The 21,527-nt window shown below is 41.7% G+C and overlaps 1 protein-coding gene across 1 annotated transcript in view; it reads right to left on the bottom strand.

Moving 5' to 3' along the window:
* Positions 1-21,527, bottom strand: part of LOC135384704 (proline-rich P65 protein-like) — a 47,085-nt gene that overhangs the window by 11,167 nt on the left and 14,391 nt on the right. Inside the window, exon 4 of the mRNA XM_064613893.1 lies at positions 10,602-10,649. Coding sequence (XP_064469963.1) covers positions 10,602-10,649 — 48 coding nt within the window. The remainder of the gene's footprint in view (positions 1-10,601; positions 10,650-21,527) is intronic.

Raw genomic sequence — 21,527 nt, 5'->3', positions numbered from 1 at the left:
CAGAGGGGCGGAACCAACTGCCTGAACGAAGGTACAGCCCCGAGTGCCGGGCTCTCGATTCCTACTCTTTCGGTACTGTGAAATGCGCTTGAAATTGATTGACAGGTCGAGCCTCTTTTTTAGTCTCCTCCTATGGCCAGGCTTTCTTTTAATAGACGGCACTCGCGCAAGGAGCCCGTGGTAGCCACCTGTCAGCGGGCCTGTCGTCCCGACACGACTTCATCCTTCGCTCAGCATGTCATCCCATTCTAGATTATCTTACCACCAAGTTTAACTTTTAATGGTCCTAATGGCGCATGTGCCTCAGGGAATCGAAGTGATGCGAAAACGAATGAAAAAACCGCCGCGATAACGGCGAAAACCAGCCGACCAACAACGAGAAGGCGTGTTCGGGATATCTCGCCTCATTGGCCAAAAAAAAACATCGGTTCGCGAGCTCTTGCGAACGCTGTGGAGAAAGTTCGGCATGCGGAATTTTTGGCTCAGCATCTCTCACCTCAGAACGCCGGCGGAACGTCTACTTCCCTCGCCTGCAAGCGACGTTGAGTCGGGATCAGTGTTGCGGATTTGGCCGCCCAAATCGGATTTAAATCAAATCCGCATTTTTTCTGAAGGTAGTAAATCAAATTCCGGATTTAATTTTGACACGTTAAATCAAATCCTTTTAAATCCGGATTTATCAAATCTTGTGACAAATCCGGGGGCCAAAATTCTTGCAGTAGCATTACTAGACGTATAACAGTGTCTACAAATTACTACTACGACTGCATGTATTCACTAAACAACGCTTAAATAACAGCGTGACGTGGCACAAAGAACAATAAATTTCGTCTGATTGACGAGGATATAAAGAGCCAACATATCAATCCTTCTTCCTCGAAGCTGATGAGGAGGCAGCTTCAAACCGACTTGACGGCACCACGGTCTTTGGTCTTTGGTCTTTCAACTCTTGAGGGTGACGCCTTCTCAAATGCCGTATAAAATTGGATGCAGCAGCTTCGACGACACCTTCTTCTGGCAATGCTTCCATGTCCCGTGAAAAGTCGTTGCGGAGCTCAATTGCTATGTTTGTGTAATGGAATCTCCAGTTCCTTGGCTTCATACTGACACGCGACGCAGTCCACTTGAGCACGGAGCTTACGCATACGACGAACGCACACCCTACTGCAGGACGCTACAGGAGGTGAAATGCTTAGTCACGTACGTTCATGATATGGCAAGCGTGGACAGGAGGCGACCTCACTGTGTCACCGCTAGCGTTCGCTCGTGGATGTTGTATTTCATGCGCGACCAGCCGCCGTACGATTAGGTGGAAGCTAACACAGGCCGCGTTTTGGAGGGCATGAGTACTTCCCCCAGAGCTAGGCAGTCCCGAGCATTGCCCGAGCCCAGAGCTGCGTCGGCCTGCAGTGTGATAGCATTAGACTCCTCCTCACGAAAAAAACTCATCCTCCGTCATTTATTTCCCCGTTGGCTCAGACGGCTCTCCTCGCCGGCGCGTAGCCGACAGCTGGCTTACTTTATTTTGACATGAATGCGTGTACCTATATGCGTTCAATATGATTGGGAAGACCAAGAATTTCACGGCATGATTTGGCAAGCTTGAAACGGCTCGTGCTTGAAGACTCAGCTAAAGGTCCACGGGAAAGGTGCCGTCCAATCGACAGAATAACGCTAACTACGTTCGAAGAACTGCGCATCCCCATGTTCCCTCGGTGCGGTGAGGGGAAGTGTTTGGAGCGAAACGGCTACTCCTGTCGCTCTGGAGAGAGGACGCCGCTAGAGCGTGTGTAGATTTTAGACAAGGTCACATCAATTCGCGTTGAATGCGAAACGGCGCTTCGCTCAATTTCAAATCCATGCATCTTGTGAGGGAGCTTGGCGAAATCCACCCGCAAATCCCCTGAAAAGGGGGCGATTCAATCCAAATCCAAATCATTCGTGGAAAATGCGATTGAATCCAAATCCAAATCATACCTGGAATATGCGATTGAATCCAAATCCTGCCCATATTTTTTCACGCAAATCAAATCGCAAATCAAATCCTCCAGCCCTCCGGTGGATTTAAATCCGGATTTAAATCAAATCCGTGCATTCAAATCCGCAACACTGGTCGGGATGTTCGCGTATGGTGCAGCTTCGTTTGCATCTCCCTGTTCCTTGCTGGATGGATCCATGAAAGAAAGCTTTTATGCATCCCGGAAAGGGCGTAGGTAGATTTTTTTTCTCAGGGGCGGGGTAGGATCTCTATGGGGGAAGGGAAGGTGGCACAAGAAGTATATCTTTGCTCCCATATTTAGGGGGCAAAATGATGATCGCATACCAGTCTTGATCACATTACCTGAGCGCTGCAGCGGCTCCACCTGAGCCACAGTGAAGGAATGGCGCCACACATACAAGCTTGCCTACAATTCGGGGTAGGGGTCTCCAGCCTTCGAAGCCCCCCTCCTTACATCCCGTGCCTGCGGCCTTTTAGTAGGGCTCGAGCTCGATGCAGCATCAACTTCGTCGGTGCTCGATGTCGGGTTTGTGCTGCACTCGAGCAATTGCATCCTCCACATCAGTTCCCTTGTTCTCTGGGACTGCTTCCTCTTTTTTGTGATGCGAAGCTGTCTGCATCTGTCTGTGGCTTGGGTGGAGGAGAACAGAAGCCCAGTAAAGCGCAGTAATCTCCAACTTTTGAGGACTGGATTGGCTTTGCTTAGTCTTTTACGGTGCTTTCCCACTTCGTGTCACTCGGTTCACACAAAATGCTAGCAGCATAGACCACCACAAAATATAGGGTTGGTTGGGTGGAACCTTATAAAGCGTACGACGGATGCAGAGGATTGCGTCAAATGAATCTTTGGTCAATAGCGTCCCAAAGGTGACGTTTCTCAGCGGACATGAGGCTGCCTTCTACGTCGTCCCGCTGGCCATAAATGATCTCTAGTCTGTGTACAAGTTTAGTCTGCACTAGCACAAGCACTAGTCTATGATGTCTAGTCAGCTACGCCGATTTCCCGATGTGTTGAAACGGTTGTGATATTCAGAACGAGCACATCCACCTGCCCCCGAAACGCACCTTCGTTTCTCAATTTTGTCTTCCTATTACGAAAATTAATTCATCAAAGAAACGAAAACAAGCCATGGGCGCAGCCATTTTTGTGACGTAGATGGGATAAACCTGCTCCATCTACGTATGTAGAGAATCGTGCGTCTGATTGGATGAAAGCTGAGGCTTTCTCTGACTTCCCTGGCGTCTTCTCCCGTTTGCGAGGAAATCCAGTTATGGCCGCCGGCTACGATGAGCGTTTCGTCCGAGGTAATCTCGAGAACTACTGAACGATGGAAACAACAACCGCGAACTCACCTCAACATCATTTTCGGCGTGAAATTGTGATTATGTGCTCGAGAACTTCGCAGTTCAACCGTTCAGCTGCCATTCACGTCAACCCGTTTGCTGCTTTTACTACAAGTGCAGGAATGGGAGCGATTGAGCAACAACGTGAGACTTGGTGATCGTTTGAGCATATACCTGCAGCCTGCAGAGGACTGGTCTTCAAAGAAAGAAGGCCGTATTTCTGCCCATGCACATCGTGCGATTGCCAGGCTTGTTACACGAGATACATATATTGTGCAGCATCATAGCGCGACTGCAATGAACGACGTAGGAATGCATCGTGACCACTCGAACTGCATTCGTTGAACCATTCGTCGGTTATATGAAAGTGCTCATTAGAGTTGCCCCGCACAAAAAGTGTTGGATGTAGTTTTGTAGTGTGTTGTTTATCTCGTAGAGCGCATCGCGGCATGTAGGTCGAGAGCCCTTATACGTATCTTTTGCATGTTTCCTTGAGTGTGCGCATTGTTCTATACCACACAGGCCATATTTCATTCATAATAGTTTCACAAATAAACACGTACGGGTCGATCTCATATTGCTTTTGAGTTAGGCATAGTGTCTTCAGATCAGGGTATGTGTATCCTGTTTGCTGGGCCCAACAGATGTTATCAAGGGTAGTGCAACATTTCCCACTTCTTGAACCATGCTAACATTGCCAGAATAAGGAACATTACACTGTGCTGTGTATTCCACACTCAGTTGTCTCGCGACGTAAACCCCCAATTATTATATTGGGTACTCCACGTGTTCAACCAGTCAGCACTTCCCATATCCTATTTTTTTTTAAACATGTGCTTAAAATTGCACAACTGTCACTCAAGTAACTTTGCCACCAAATTAGTCAGTGACAAAAGGTGTATGTACTTTATCACAAATTTAATAACCTTGGCGGAAATGGTTGATGGTGTCCTCTGCCTTGTACGGTGCACTTCATAGCAAAATACACAATAGTCCAACTGTTTTCCTTGTCCACAAATGCCCTGTCAAAGCTGAAATGCTCTTATCAAAATGGGGAAGCGGGCTTGCTTGTCCAGAGAAACAAATATGAAACTGCATGCTCAGCAACTAAGGCTGGTGATGCCGAAGACCTAATATTTCTAGGTTAAAAGGAGAAAAGACCACTGCAGCGTATTAATGTTGTTTCAAAAGTATAACACCACAAAATTTGTGAGAGTCAGTTGGTGTATTTAGTTATGTTGGTCACTTCCTGCACCAATTTTTAATAAGATTCAAATGCGTTGCTACCAACCAGGACCTAAGCCTGACCTATGATCTAATAATAATAATAGTATCTATCTATGACCTATATGGACCTTCACCACTAGTTTGGTCTAGGTTTCACACGTGGCTTCTAGTGAAATTCGAAGCTGCTCTGTAGAGCTGACAGGAGACTTGCAGAGTAGAGAATTTTTTATTTATAGTTTCCAAAGAACATGTAAAAAACAATGTGCTGTACTAACTGTATTCAAAGAAATACAAATATGCTTTATTTTAGCTATGTGCATATTATCAGATTACAGGTGACCGATGACACGCAATGGGCGTCAAGGGTGAGAACACAAGAATACTACCACTGCAGGCACTGTCCTGAAATTCTAAGTCACCATTTGTCAGAAAGCAATGACCACGCACAGCCTAAGGATCATGTTGAGCTCCTTCCATTATTCTTTTTATTGACAGCATGTTCGCTGCCATCCAGTCCATGAAAGTGACCCTTATCGTTGAAAGAACGGTTCAACAGCAAGCGAGCTGGTGATAGTGTCCATGATGGCGGGACCTGAAGAGGAGATACAAGAAGGGACATAAACACGCTATGTTGAGACATTCTGCATGTCCCTTCCTATCCCTCGTCTCAGGGTTTTTCGCTATGGACCTTCATGATGTTTCCTTCGGCAAACTTTACATATTTTTATGTAGAATTGTGAAGAAGTGCAGTCTCTTGCACGAAAGTTCTTGTTCAAATAAATCTTAGTTGCTCCTAACCGTTTTTCATGTTACGTGTGTGATTCTCTCTCCGCTGGCTCCTTGACAGTGTTTCTCTTTTTTTTCCCCTTTTCGACGTAGAATTGTGAAGGTACAACCAGGCGCTGTTAGCAAATCACACAGTAGTTTTCTTGAATCAAGAATCCATAGAAGGTACACAGTCATCTTCAGCATTGCACACATCTATGGGACATGTTAATCACTTTGGAATGTCACAGACATGTCATGGAGGCCGCGGCACATGATTAGTGGTGCTGAACAGAAAACTATTTGTCATAGTTTAGGCATAAAAAGCAGTTTTGTCACCTGCATGTTGAGACAGATGTATCTCTACATACTTTGCCATGACACAAATATATGAAGCAACAAATGTACCCTCTACTTTATTATGGTTATTAGTCAACACTGCCAAGAATGTGGGAACACAGTCTTGTACCACCTACACTCTTCAAAATGACCTTCACACACGACACATTGTACTTCAACGAGACTCCAGAATGATGTCCTCTCCCTACCCTATTAGCTGAAAACATTTTTCTACAACCTTGCATAGGGGGAAGTTAGTACAAGAAACGCACACATTCCTTTTTTGAGCAAATCAGTATTCAGAGCGTTACCATACTGTGGTAGGCCTGCAGTGCATTACGTGGTACAGCACACACTGTAAAAAATTTCACCGTAGAACATGTCCCCCATTCTAATGACAGTCTTCTCCAGTTTTTCAAACTGCCATTTCCCATAGTGCTTTATGGTATGACACAGTATTTCTAAATCTTTACTGTAGTTTACTGGTTGTAGCAGAAAAAAGACACCACTGTTTCCGATCACAGGACACAAGCCATAAGTGCTATACGGAAACAGTACATGCTGCTCTCTAGCAGTTGGTCGGGTTTGGACATTGTATGGTGCATGCAGGGTAAATTCCATGGTTAAAATATCCAAACGTGAACAACTGTCAGATTACATGATGTAGAATGCTCTATAGTACAGTAAAACCTCCAAAGTCGGACACCTCCCTACCTCGGACAACTCCCCATGATTTCATTGCACGTGCAGGCTCCCATTGAAACTACATGGGGACGAAATTCTCTATGTCGGACACCTCCCTATCTTGGAAGTAGGTTTTACCTGCAAAGTTGAACAAAACCCTGGCCAAATTACCTCAATATCGGCCCATCTTTGCACCAAAAAGACCCAAAATGAGCCAGTGGCCTTGACTTTTTCCCCTATACTGGTCTCAGCATTTTGTTGCTTTAGTTTTTAGAGTCCAAAAACAAGTGCTGTCAGTCTACATTGTAATTCTTTATGTGAGCACTTGTCTTCAGTTTGTCTAGAGCCTTTGAACGAGCACTGCACCAAAGCTATGAGAACTGGGCTGACGCTTCAGAGACAAGTCCTTGCTGCTCGAAAAGCTCCAGAGGTAATGCCATTGAGTAGAATCTGAACGAAATTGAATATACTAAAATCAGTAATAATTATCAATGAAGAGTGGGTAGAGGTACCACTACCAGGCACCACCACCAGGTACCACTAAGGAGCTTAAATTGAAGAAGGGGGACATTTCTCACAGCTGTGATCTCTTCCATTTTTTGTTGCCGTCATATTCTGTAACTCGGACACCTCTACAAGTAGGAGACGCTTTGGCTGGACCGCGGGTGTCCAACATAGGAAGGTTTCACTGTATTTATGTTCCGTGTCATGTGACCACAAACAATATATGCTTTTGCTCATGCTGCACAGCACAGGCGAATTGAGCTGGATGTGAGGATAATAACATGAAACCCGAGGCGCGGAGGAAAAAGCATGACTTTATGGTCTCTGTGTCAGTTGTTTCATGTTGTAATTGCGTACCAGCTGGCCTGTACCTGAGAATAGGTTTGATGCATTGTACACGCACCATAGACATGCAGCATGTGGTGTGTTGTGATAGTAATGCCACTGCCAATTGAAGAATAATGCTCCAGGTGGATTGTTTCGGTACAACCTTGAACTAGCATACCAAGGGGTAGGGCATCTGCATGACAGGTTCACCTGGAAGTAAGAATGTAAATGTTAGCTGAAGTCATTGAATAATTAACGTTATCAATATACTGCTGCAGATGATACAAACAATAGCACACAAGATGCTCCGATATGTTCTGCAGGAATGTCTCTGTACTCACAATATTAGTACAGCAGCTACAGAAAGGCATAAAACAAGTTTTTGTATACATGATACCAGTTGAATGCAACACAAGCTTCTGCTGCACTGCCAACCACGGCGGACAGATTTACCTTACTTCACCTGAGAAAAAGTATGTACTGTTGCACACATGATGCTGTTTGAATGTCTTGAAAAACATAATTTATGACTGAAAGACATCAACTGGTAAATCTCGATTTACCTTAGTCAAAACTGAGAAAAAGTATGTGCAGTTGCACACATGAAACTGCTTGAACTGCCTTCGCTCTGGAAGAACACCTTATTTGTGACCAAAATACAACAGCTCAGCCAACATTGAATTTATACCTTACTCAAAATACACAAGATGTGCTGCCGTGCATATGATACGATGATACTGCTTAAATGTACTCGGAAAGCGCTGACACCTCAGGCATGGTTGCTCTAAGCTAGCGAGCAACAGCAAGGGTATACGAACACAAGAAGTCGAGCACAAGTGATGGAATGCACTTGATTAATCAGAAAATGAAATGTCTCAGTACCAGGTGTCACTGTTCCGTCAACAAAAACAGATGAACTTTCAAGGGGCGTCTGGTTGGCAGTGGTGACAGCCTTCAGCTTGAAACCCAGATGGATGGAAGGATGAAGCAGTAACTGACAGATAGCGTATTTTTCTCTTCTACGTGATGCAATTTGCACCGCATAACTGACTTGTCTACCATTACGCGTCTTACCTTTATCTGCTGCCTAGTCCTGCCCCTGCAATCTCCTGCTGCAGGTAAGGTTGGCACAGCATCCCGGACGAGACATCTTCGGCTTCTTGTGAAACAAGTTGCACATTGCTTCCGTAACATTCGTATGAGCCAGATGAACAGATCAAATCGCTGCTTTCGAATGTGGCACCCAGTCGGAGTTGTAACCGATTGTTGCAGTCAATAGATTTCTCTTTCGCCTTTCGGAAAATTGCGGTTTGAAACATTGGAACTGCATGCTGAAGTGTTCTTGTAGACGGGAACAAAACGCTCACGCATTCTCGGCACGCAGCACAGAACACGAATCACACCAGGAAGTCTGTACTGGCCTAGCAAATGCTTTGCAGTCGAAGGAAGCAAAACTCACGTTCCTGGTGGGTTTAGTGAAGTCCAGAAATATACTGGCTCCCTAATAGCGAACTGTTTATCACTTCCCCAATGTGAATCTGCGCAGCAGACGGCTCGGCAGAAGAAACTGGCTGGCTTGGCGGAAGAAACCAAGCCAAAAGTCATGCCAAGCCGGAGCGCGGGCAGACCACGAATGTGTCGTCGACACAGGGTTTGCGGGCCACAAGACGGGATGTCAGTGAAACTAAAAATTCACTTTTTCGGAAAACCGCGAGGAGTTTGGGATAACTATTTTGCATACATGATCAGTGTTCCCTTATGAACACATCGTGTGAGTACCATTCCATTCTGTAACACTCGAAAATCGGCGTAGCTGAGCTTGAAGTCTGTGCTAGTCACAGTTGAAAGTTATTAACATTGTAATATTTCTCGTTTTGATAGATTGTTTCACTATTATTTTCCTGCATGTATCTGTTTGCGTGTTGGGTGATGCGCAGGTTGGGCTATCTATTAATGCTCACTGTTGATCGTGTTATGTTGTTTCTCAATATTTCCTTGCGTCTGTGCTATTCACTTAATAAAATAACTGATTAATTAGAAGTTCTGTCATGTTGGAGCAAAACATATGCAACTTAGATTCCATGTTGTGCTCGAAATTCTTTACAGCACTTCCCTGCTACATGATAATGAGGAAATTGTTAGGTTTCCAGTAATGGCGATCACGACCCAGACTTGTTATAATAAAATTTGTAATTTTGATTGTAATCATACTGATTGTCTTCTTTAAATGTAAATATAAATGTACTAAATGTAGTGTCCTTTGTTGCACATTTGAATTCCTCCTGTATTCGTGTCGTCCCTCTGTGTTCCTGTGGTCTTTCATTATTTACATCTATCAGAACTTGTAATTAAAACCCCACTATTACAATGATGGCGCTCACGTATAGGTATCTTAGACTTTTTACAATAAAACTTGTAATTTTGATTATAATCACATTGATTAAGAATATCTTTTTTGATTAAATGTGCTAATTTATTTTAATTCTGATTCATTGGCAACTTGTGTGTATGATTACCATTAATAAAAACATATTGTGATTGATTCTTTCTGCGTGATACCTCTTCAATGCTATTGCATCATACCTGTAATAAGCAAGTATATTGTTTATTATGTGAATTGCACTGTAATGTGTTTCTTCTGTTTCAGGTTGTGAAGTTATTCTTTTGCTGGATTTTTCCCATTCACAGATTGGCATCATAATTTTCAGCACCACTGGCATTAATAAATAGATTACCACTTGTACTTTTGTGTATGATTATCCTTTTCATATATATACTTGCACTGCGCAGCTGTTACGGTGGGAAAAATTCGCACTTGAAGTCGGCCCAGGCGGAAAAATTGCGAAACAAGTCGAACCAGGCTGAAAAATGCGTGATGGTAAGCGCACGCGCCGCCCATCGCGCGCGGGAAAAAAAATCGCGATTGACATCGGCCTAGACGCCATGGTGGCGTAGCCCTAGCGGGGTTGCGCGCAATTGTCATAAATCGTATACTACTTGCTTCAAAAAGGAAGCTGTGTTTGGAGCAATGCTAGGTGTGACCCCCTTGCTCCTTTTAGTATTGCCGTTCATTAGCTCGAGGGGTGCGTCTTTATCTGCTTGTGCCTATTTGCGCCTCCCAACTTTGTACACATGCATATTTTATTACATCACCATTTTGCTAGCGAAACGCGAGTAGGAGTTGATGTGAATGATTCTTGGCTTTTCACAATCTAGAGCCCGAAATGTACCATGCAGGGTTCAGGACATGGAAGAACAAGCCGGGTACCGCAGATGGTTCATCCTTGCAGTACATCAATATATAGGAACGGATCTGTTCCAAAAGGCGCTCCTGCATTGCGCGCGTTTCACATTCCTTATACCCCTTCCAGAGGCATGAAAGCGCACTTGTAGTGCTGCGGTGAGACCCTACCTTCAGTTTGGTATTGGTCCGACGGGTAGTATATTTGGTTCGGATCAGCTGCAAGGAGATAGAATCGGAGTTAGAACACACAGCGATTGTCAGATGGGCTGTGATATCAGGATATTACACAGCACGAAAAATATGGCGCTGTACGGGAGTTGTTCATCCAGTACCGCAGAAATATCATTCGGCATCAATTTCTTTCGCATCAATTTCTCTTTTTTTCGCTTAGGGCACCAGGGATGTGCGACACATTACATTGCCATGCACGGCCAGCCTCGATATATTTGATACCTGTTTCCGCGACGCCATGAGTGCCCGTATATTGACGCTTAACTAGCCAGTAGTATTCAGTCCCGTCGTAGGAGAACCCTGTCCACTCAGGAACCTGGACCCCTGGATCCTTCCCTGAGTCCTTCACGAATGTTTCCCGCTTATCGGCGGGGGCGGCGCGTGAGCGGAGGTTTGTTGGCGAGGTTATAACATGTATAGACATGCAAAGAGGAGTCATACACAAAAAGTTCAAGTTGAAATATATTTATTAAAGCCAATAGTGCTGGGAATTGTGCCAACTGAAATGCCAATCAGGTGAAGGAGAAAAACAAAGTGAAAAAACCTGAAGCAGAAGAAACACAATACAATACATGTAACAACGAATATACTTATTACAGGTACGATACAAAAGCATTGAATAGGTATCACAGATCAAACACAATATTTTTTATTAGCTGTAATCATGCACACAAGTTTTCAAGTAAGATGCAGTAGCACATCTAATCAAAGAAGATATTCTTATTCAATAGAATTACAATCAAAATTACAAGTTTTATTATAAAAAGTCTGACACGTGAGAACCTGATTTCGAACATAATTTCGAGCACAATATGGAAGCTAAGTTTGATATTCCAATATGACACAAATTTAATTAGTCAGTTTCTTATGAAGTGAATAGCGTAGGCATGAGGAGATAATTCGAATCAACACGATCAACACATATCATTAATATAGAACCTAACCGACATATCCTCCAACATGTAGGGAAATAATACCTACACAATGCCATATCAAAACGAGAAACGGTCACCACATTTCATCAAAGCAGATATTCTTAATCAATATGATTACAAACAAAATTACAAGTTGTATTATAAAAAGTCTAATATCCCTATACGTGAGAACCATCATTGCAATAGCGGGAAGTTCTGATAGTTGTATGTAATTAACTGTGAACAGTAGAGACCCTGGAAGGCCATGGGACACGAAGGACAGGAACACAAGAGGAAAAAAATCTATACAACTACAAAGAAGTTATTCTTTATCAAAGCAACAGAGGAGAATAATCTATCATTTTAACAATCATAAAATCATCCTCGTGACACAATCTAATCGAACACTATACAATTTTCATTCTAAGAGACACTACAAACCTTACTTTGTTTTATGAATCCAACACAGAAAATAGATATGTTAAAAATGAACTTGACCACATAGCACGCTCCTAGCCAACAGCCAGATCTGATGATATCTGCCCTGATTTGTTGAAGACGGGTGCCGATAGATATATGTAATTAATTGTGAACAGCAGAGACCCTGGAAGACCACGGAACACAAAGGACAAGAACGACACGAACACAAGAGGAAATAAAATCTATAACACTACAAAGAAGCTATTCTTAATCAAAACAACAGAGGAGAATAATCTATCATTTTAACTGCCATAAAATCATCCTCGCGACATAATCTAATCGAACACTATACAATTTTCATTTTAAGAGACACTACAAACATTACTCTGTTTTATGAATCCAACACAGAAAATAGTTATGTTAACAATGAACTTCACCACATAGCACGCTCCTAGCCAACAACCAGATCTGATGATATCTGCCCTGATTTGGTGCCGATAGATGTATGGAAGACCACGGAACACGAACGACACGAACACAGGAGGAAATAAAATTTATACCACTACAAAGAAGATATTCTTAATCAATATGATTACAATCAAATTACAAGTTGTATTATAAAAAGTAATATTCCTATATGTGAGAACCATCATTGCAATAGCGTGAATATCTGTCATAACATTTCGAGCGCAACTGGGCATCTAAGTTTCATATCCCAACATTACACAACTTTTCATTAATCAATTTCTTATTAAGTGAACAGCATAGACGTAAGGAAATAACGAGAAACAACACAATCAACAGCTACAATTAATAGAGAGCCAAACCTGTGCACCATCCAACACATAGAGAAATAATAGCTAATCAATCTATCAAAAGGAGAAATATTACAAATTTAACACTATAGCACAGACTTAACGCTGAAGAACAGAGGAACACTCTAAGCGGCGACACGTAAACAACAACAACAGAGGAAAATAATCTATCATTGAACCATCATAAAATCGAACAATATACAATTTCCATTCTAACAAACACTACGAACCTTGATGGAGGTATCCAAGTGAACACCAGAGGTATCCAAGACATAGAAAATATGCACTGTTGTCATCTCGGTTTTCACTCTTTTCCTCAAAGCCGTGGGACTTTATGTCTCTATCTATATGACCAAAACGAAGCAACTCCCATGCTTTATCACTCAAAGGGTTGGGGCTATATTCCTTCGTCCAGCAGACAGGGCGCTCTAGAGGTCAGATAAGATAGGCGATATATTTTATTGTGCAGCGCAAATAGATGCCGATATTATTCGCGGGGATCGCTATCTTTCCGTATCCTTTCCTTGAAACGGAAATCTTTCATCAAAGTGGTTGACAAGTCGACTAAGTTTGTACAGATGCGATATTGTTATTGAACATGTAGAGAAAGTCCAAATTATTAAATGGTAGCAACAATACTCAATCAAAAACGAGAAACAAATTTAATTACATCAATTTTTGTAATATCTTGCAACAGAAAGTTCTACATAGATGAACCACACAGAAATATCAAATGTGAAATGCAACTCAGAGGTATGAGGCATTCCCATCTTAGATATTATGAGAGAACAGATGTTCTGAGGCTGGAACAACATAGAAGGGACAAATACATACAAAGCCTCAAATTGCCTAAGAAATTAACGATGAAAGACGAAAGTCACTGAAAAGCTTAGCCAGCTGTACGACTCGAACCCACATCTTCTGGATTACCGGTCCAGGGCTCTACCAATTGAGCTAAGCTAACACGCCTTCTCAGCGGCTTCCAGGGTGCGTCATCTGAAGGGACAAACCAGTCACTCTTCTCACTCATCCTCCTTTCACTCTTACATTTTGCTCACTCATACACACACTGGCGGCGCTGTCATCGACTGTGTCAACTGAATTGCCAGGCGGACTAAGACACATCGCTTCCTGACATGTAAACCGTCCCAAGTCGATCTCTTTGATCAGTCGACGTTGCTTTCAGTCGACGTATGCGCCCATGTAAACGCGCGTTTTGACAAGCAACCTGATTGGAGTGCGGAATAAATATTTTCGCCAACAGAGTTGTCCCTTTGTATGACTGGATAGGAAAAATGAGCCGTCCAAGATAGGGCAAAACGGGAGATAAGGCAAGATAACTGATTGCGGCGAGATAAGTCAAAGCGTTCGCTATACAGTGTCATCAACTTTTACAATTGCATTCGAGTTCAGTGCCTGCGAGATAATACGAAGCCTTCGCGTAAAGCGAATCTATTATGAAATGCCGCGATGCAAATGGCGGATTTTACAAGCATGATGTGCAGGCGAAGTCCACATTTCTAATCACGTAACCTTCGTAACACATGGCACACAAACGTATATGAAATAATTTCCAAGTCGCAATCAGATTTTGGGAGAAGCGGATCACACAACCGCCATCAGAAATGCTTAACCAATATACAATGAAGATGAGCGTTACGCATAAACACAATGGAAGATATGTTATATAATATATTATGTTATATAATAAGCAGATCAGCGCAGGTCACACATAAACGTAGATCCAATTCACAAAATATACTCGAGATTTCCCGTAGCCATACAGAAAAACTATCACACTATTTTAGTGTCATAGCATCCGGGCACTACAAATGGAAAGGCCATACTTTAATTTTATAAGTTTTAGCTCATAACGTTGTAAAACGCAAATTCCGCACTAAAGATAATTTTCTTCCTTAAATTTTCAAAGTGAAAACTGCGCGCTATTTCTTCAATTTTTTTAAAGATATAGATTAAAAAGTTGTGCATATAGTCACACATACTATACAAGATATTTGATTGTGGCTTAAATGCCAAAATTTATCGATTCACATTCAGGAGAAGGGGTGACTACCACACATCAGTAAGAGTTTAAAATTTGAACAGGTGTTGCCATTTACGATCAGTGTTGTAGAATATGTAATTTCACAATACGCAAGCTTTAGCTCGCTCACTTTGCGAATTCTCTATGTCGTGGATATTAAAAGTTACGAATATTTTACGAACGAAATTTACTTAAAACTCGGAGAAAGGGTCACCCGCGTCCTCGAAGGTGCGAATTTATTCCGCACTCCAATCGGGTTGCTTGTCAAAGACACCTTTTCTTCTTGTTTTGCTACGTCTGGGCTAGTGCAAGTGTTTGAGAAATATACATGCACTGTGGAATTTAATTCATGAAATATGATAAGTTTTCACAAAAGATTAATGATCATTTTTTTGTAATCATAGACTGATGTATCATGCTTCTAAATTTCAATGACCGATCCTTCTCCTGCAATTCTATCCTTCGGGTGTTGAACTTGTACAGAGTGTAGTCGGGTAAAACCTGTTTGATTGTCAGCTCTGATTCCATAAGAAAATTCTTACACACGGTGTGGAATATTCGTTTCCTTAGCGATGACTGTTCTCAGTCTATCCATGCTCAATGCAAAGTGTTTTTCATTGTGATGCGTAGAATTCATTATAATGATGACAAAGATTACATTTATTGTTTCACTTATATGCTTGTTTATTCCGATAAATTACAATTGTCCTATTCCAATCTTTGAAGTTTTCGTTTGTTGTCGTTACATAATGATGTCTTATTATCGGTCGCTTGAATCCAGCGTTGATTAATGCAATCGTTACGTTGTCGCCGCATTTGTATCACTTCAGTAACTTGCACTTTGTTGCGACGAACTTGCACAATCTCTTACTGATGTTTCCTTCCTTTGTATGAATATTCTTGAATGGCGTACAAGACAGTATTAGATGAAAATCGTCCGGTGGTCCACCGAAGTTGATATCCTCGTTGAGTTTCAATAAGTGATGATACATCACACCTTGTACAACAATATTGAACTTCTGCTCATTCGACATCGTTACAGGGACTGGTAGAAGAAAATAATTGGGGTACCGTGGTAGTGGAACATATCATGTGATAAGATGTACTTTCCATCTCAGATACGTGTAATTTCAACAAATCCGTAATGAATAGTGCGATATAGACAGCTTGTATATGATAATTTGATCTGACTGCTTTCTTGATGAACGCAATGGCCATTGCAATGATTACAATTACATCTGGTCTAGTGTATTTCAATTATTTGTTAGCAAACCCCAAAAACTCCGCCATCAATCCCAGTGACCATTCCGACGTTGATGTGCAGATATTTTTATAAGTATTGTAGATTCGGCATATAAATTCTTGCACCTTCAGTTCTATAGTTTGTACCATATCTCCCAATACGACCATGTCTAGGACGCATTGAAATGCAGCGATAATGGAATCGTTTCGCGGCTCTTCCTTTTCGAAGCAGTTTTTTATCACATCTTCCCATGACTTATGGTAGCCAGTGCAAAATCTGTCCATCTTTTCAATGTAGAGCAATTGTATCTTCTGTTTTCAAGTGCACGTCTACAATTAATTAAAAGCGTATCTATGCTCAATTTATTGATTAAAATTTTATTATCTGGTTTAGAATGCTATAATATCCACCTGTCATGAGAATTATTGTTTTGACTTTGTTTCAAGTATTCACTCGAGTGATATTCTATGACTTGTGAAGTTACTGCCTGAAATAATCATTGTATTGTATTTGTTTCAATTGTTCACTCGATGGACATAAGTAAGAATAATCCCTAACGATGAAAGATGAAAGTCACTGAAAAGGTAAGCCAGCTGTAGGACTCGAACCCACATCTTGTGGATGTAAGTATGTATCTCGCAGGCACTGAACTCGAATGCAATTGTAAAAGCTGATGACACTGTATCGCGAACGCTTTGACTTATCTCGCCGCAATCAGTTATCTTGCCTTATCTCCCGTTTTGCCCTATCTTGGACGGCTCATTTTTCCTATCCAGTCATACAAAGGGACAACTCTGTTGGCGAAAATATTTATTCCGCACTCCAATCAGGTTGCTTGTCAAAACGCGCGTTTACATGGGCGCATACGTCGACTGAAAGCAACGTCGACTGATCAAAGAGATCGACTTGGGACGGTTTACATGTCAGGAAGCGATGTGTCTTAGTCCGCCTGGCAATTCAGTTGACACAGTCGATGACAGCGCCGCCAGTGTGTGTATGAGTGAGCAAAATGTAAGAGTGAAAGGAGGATGAGTGAGAAGAGTGACTTCTCACTCAGAAGAGTGACTTCTCACTCAGAAGAGTGACTTCTCAGAAGAGTGACTGAAAGTGAGAAGGCGTGTTAGCTTAGCTCAATTGGTAGAGCCCTGGACCGGTAATCCAGAAGATGTGGGTTCGAGTCCTACAGCCTGGCTAACCTTTTCAGTGACTTTCATCTCTCATCGCTAATTTCTTAGGCAATTTGAGGCTTTGTATGCATTTGTCCCTTCTATGTTGTTCCAGCCTCAGAACATCAGTTTTCTCATGTTCAACAGTTGCCGCTTGCGTCGATCCCTGTCGTATGAATGTGTGTATGAGTGAGCAAAATGTAAGAGTGAAAGGAGGATGAGTGAGAAGAGTGACTGGTTTGTCCCTTCAGATGAAGCACACTGGAAGCCGCGGAGAAGGCGTCTTAGCTTAGCTCAATTGGTAGAGCCTTGAACCGGCAATCCAGAAGATGTCGGTTCGAGTCCTACAGCTCGCTGACCTTTTCAGTGACTTTCATCTTTCATCGTTAATTTCTTAGACAATTTGAGGCTTTGTATGTATTTCTCCCTTCTATGTTGTTCCAGCCTCAGAACATCAGTTCTCTCATAATCTCAAAGATGGGAATGCCTCATACCTCTGAGTTGCATTTCACATTTGATATTTCTGTGTGGTTCATCTATATAGAACTTTCTGTTGTTAAGATATTACAAAAATTGATGTAATTAAATTTGTTTCTCGTTTTTGATTGAGTATTGTTGCTACCATTTAATAATTTGGACTTTCTTTACATGTTCAATAACAATATCGCATCTGTACAAACTAAGTCGACTTGTCAACCACTTTGATGAAAGATTTCCGTTTCAAGGAAAGGATACGAAAAGATAGTGATCCCCGCGAATAATATCGGCATCTATTTGCGCTGCACAATAAAATATATCGCCTTTGAACTATCTTATCTGACCTCTAGAGCGCCCTCTCTGCTGGACGAAGGGATATAGCCCCCAACCCTTTGAGTGCTAAAGCATGGGAGTTGCTTCGTTTTGGTCATATAGATAGAGACATAAAGTCTCCATCAAGGTTCGTAGTGTTTGTTAGAATGTAAATTGTATATTGTTCGATTTTATGATGGTTCAATGATAGATTATTTTCCTCTGTTGTTGTTGTTTACGTGTCGCCGCTTAGAGTGTTCCTCTGTTCTTCAGCGTTAAGTCTGTGCTATAGTGTTAAATTTGTACTATTTCTCCTTTTGATAGATTGATTAGCTATTATTTCTCTATGTGTTGGATGGTGCGCAGGTTTGGCTCTCTATTAATTGTAGCTGCTGATTGTGTTGCTTCTCGTTATTTCCTTACGTCTATGCTGTTCACCTAATAAGAAATTGAGTAATTAAAAGTTGTGTAATGAATACGAAACTTAGATTCCTATTGATCTCGAAATGTTATGACAGATATTCACGCTATAGCAATGATGGTTCTCACGTATAGGAATATTAGGCTTTTTATAATACAACTTGTAATTTGATTGTAATCATATTGATTAAGAATATCTTCTTTGTAGTGGTATAAATTTTATTTCCTCCTGTGTTCGTGTCGTTCTTGTCGTTCGTGTTCCGTGGTCTTCCATACATCTATCGGCACCCGTCTTTGATCAGGGCAGATATCATCAGATCTGGTTGTTGGCTAGGAGCGTGTTATGTGGTGAAGTTCATTTTTAACATATCTATGTTCTGTGTTGGATTCATAAAACAAAGTAAGGTTTGTTGTGTCTCTTAGAATGAAAATTGTATAGTGTTCGATTATATTATGTCGCGAGGATGATTTTATGATTGTTAAAATGATAGATTATTCTCCTCTGTTGTTTTGATTAAGAATAACTTATTTGTAGTAGTATAGATTTTATTTCCTCTTGTGTTCGTGTCGTTCGTGTCCCATGGCCTTCCAGGGTCTCTACTGTTCACAGTTGCTGTTTAATACAACTATCAGAACTTCCCGCTATTGCAATGATGGTTCTCACGTATAGGAATATTAGACTTTTTATAATACAACTTGTAATTTTGTTTGTAATCATATTGATTAAGAATATCTTCTTTGATTAAATGTGGTGACCGTTTCTCGTTTTGATATGGTATTGTGTAGCTATTATTTCCCTACATGTTGGAGGATATGTCGGTCAGGTTCTATATTAATGCTATGTGTTGATCGTGTTGATTCGAATTATCTCCTCATGCCTACGCTATTCGCTTCATAAGAAACTGATTAATTAAATCTGTGTCATATTGGAATATTAAACTTAGCTTCCATATTGTGCTCGAAATTACTTACATTTATCAGGTTCTCACGTCTCAGACTTTTTATAATAAAACATTTTGTAATTTTGATTGTAATGGTATTGATTAAGAATATCTTCTTTGATTAAATGTGCTACTGCATTTTAATTCTGATTCATTGAAAACTTGTGTGTATGATTACAGTTAATAAAAAATATTGTGTTTGATCTGTGATACCTATTCAATGCTATTGTATCGTACCTGTAATAGGTATATTATTTCTTACATGTATTGTATTGTGTTTCTTCTGCTTCATGTTTTTTGGCTTGGTGTTTCTCCTTCACATGATTGGCATCACAATTGGCTTTAATGAATATATTTCAACTTGTACTTTTTGTGTATGACTCCTCTTTGCATGCCTATGCATGTTATAATCTCGCCGACAACCCTCCGCACACGCGCCGCCCCCGCCGATAAGCGGGAAACATTCGCTAAGGACTCAGGGCAGTGTCCAGGGGTCCAGGTTCCTGAGTGGACAGGGTTCTCCTACGACAGGACTGAATACTACTCACGCCATCTCACTCACGCTAGACAACAATACTTCGCGTGGTCGTAGGACTAGCAGACAACACGGACTCTCTCACGATCACGTGGTTACTCGGTAGGCTATTATTGTCAAGAGACGCTTCCCAGTTTTAGAGGCGCGAAACATTTGTGTTTTACGCCCCCTTGATACAGGACGCCGTTGACGATGAACACGAAGGCGTCGAAACGTCATCGCACTCACACTGACGAATTACGGGAGCGCAAAGAACCCGAAGTGAGAAAAAGAAACATTCACGCCGTGTTTCGCTGTAAAACAGCATATGAAAGGGGAGTGCTAAAATGGGGTAAACCAGTGCCGTGTATTAAAAATGAGTCCTGCCATTAATGGGACCTGAGGCTCCACCCACTTTTAGAGTTATCAGTAGAGTTAGCCAATCACATGTCGAAATACAATTCCCTATTATTGCAGACCATTAGTACTTATACCATTTTTGAGAAACTGCTTCGATTAGATTGAAATGGACATCACTGGTGACAGACCAAAACGACGGATTTGACGCCCACATTATCAACGCAATCTGCATGGAGAGAGGCATGTTGGCAAAAGTGAGAAACTGCAGAAATGGTCGCTCTCAGAAGTGATTGGCTAGGAGAGCGACGGACCCGCTTCTTCGTAGCGGATGGCTGCCGGTATGAACTTTTAAATGACGTAACGTAAGTAGATGAGATCGAAAATGCGCAAACATGTTTGTATCAATGAAATTCAATCATATATTGCAAAGTCTGATGCATCAGGGGCGTCTGTCTTGCTATTTTCTTAAAATTGCGGTCTTAAGTAGGCCTAACGTTAGCGACATAACACCTCATTTTCACGTAAATAATGATGGCGGAGCGAAAGTTGAAGCTTATCTTGCGGATACGTTCATAATGATATATACTCACAGAATGAAAGTAGTCTGAAAATTTTTTGTCACGGAATCTCCGCTTCGCAGTTCCAAGCACCATCCTTCATCTTGGGGAAACTTTCATGTCATGGCGGCCCCCGTAGAAAACGGTGACCAATGAAATGCACCCACGTTTGATTCGCAAGTCCAGCCTCATTTTTTATACTCCTAATGGCGTACTCCCTTTTAATACACAGCACTGGGGTTAACGGCACGTGCGCTCCATCTTGTTGTAAAAAAATGACACCCGAGACAACGTTGCTGTATGCGAAATGAACATCGTTCGTCGGGTTTATTGTTTGTTTGAACATCGAGTTTTTGAAGAAGTGCTGGTTGTATTTTGGGAGGGCGACAACTATTACATACACCAAGACCCCAATTGTTTATATGCGAACTATGGTAGCTAAGTGGGGTAGTTTGTGCACATCCATTGACAATCCACTTCAAGCACGTGCCTCAAGCACGTGCCAAAAGCACGGCAAGGACAGGACCACAGATGCACAAGGAGTCACCTTTTTTTTATTCTGTCATAGTATATTACTAGCATAGTCTATGTATGCTACCGTGTCTCATTCAAGAAGCTTTGTGCGTACCTAACAACAACTGTTCCCAACCGTTATTCTCTTCGAAACAGGAAAAGTAATT

The sequence above is a fragment of the Ornithodoros turicata genome, chromosome 2, assembly GCF_037126465.1.
Source record: "Ornithodoros turicata isolate Travis chromosome 2, ASM3712646v1, whole genome shotgun sequence".
Taxonomy (NCBI): Eukaryota; Metazoa; Arthropoda; class Arachnida; order Ixodida; family Argasidae; genus Ornithodoros; species Ornithodoros turicata.
Note: the sequence above shows the minus strand (reverse complement) of the source record. Positions and strands in the feature narration are given on the sequence as shown.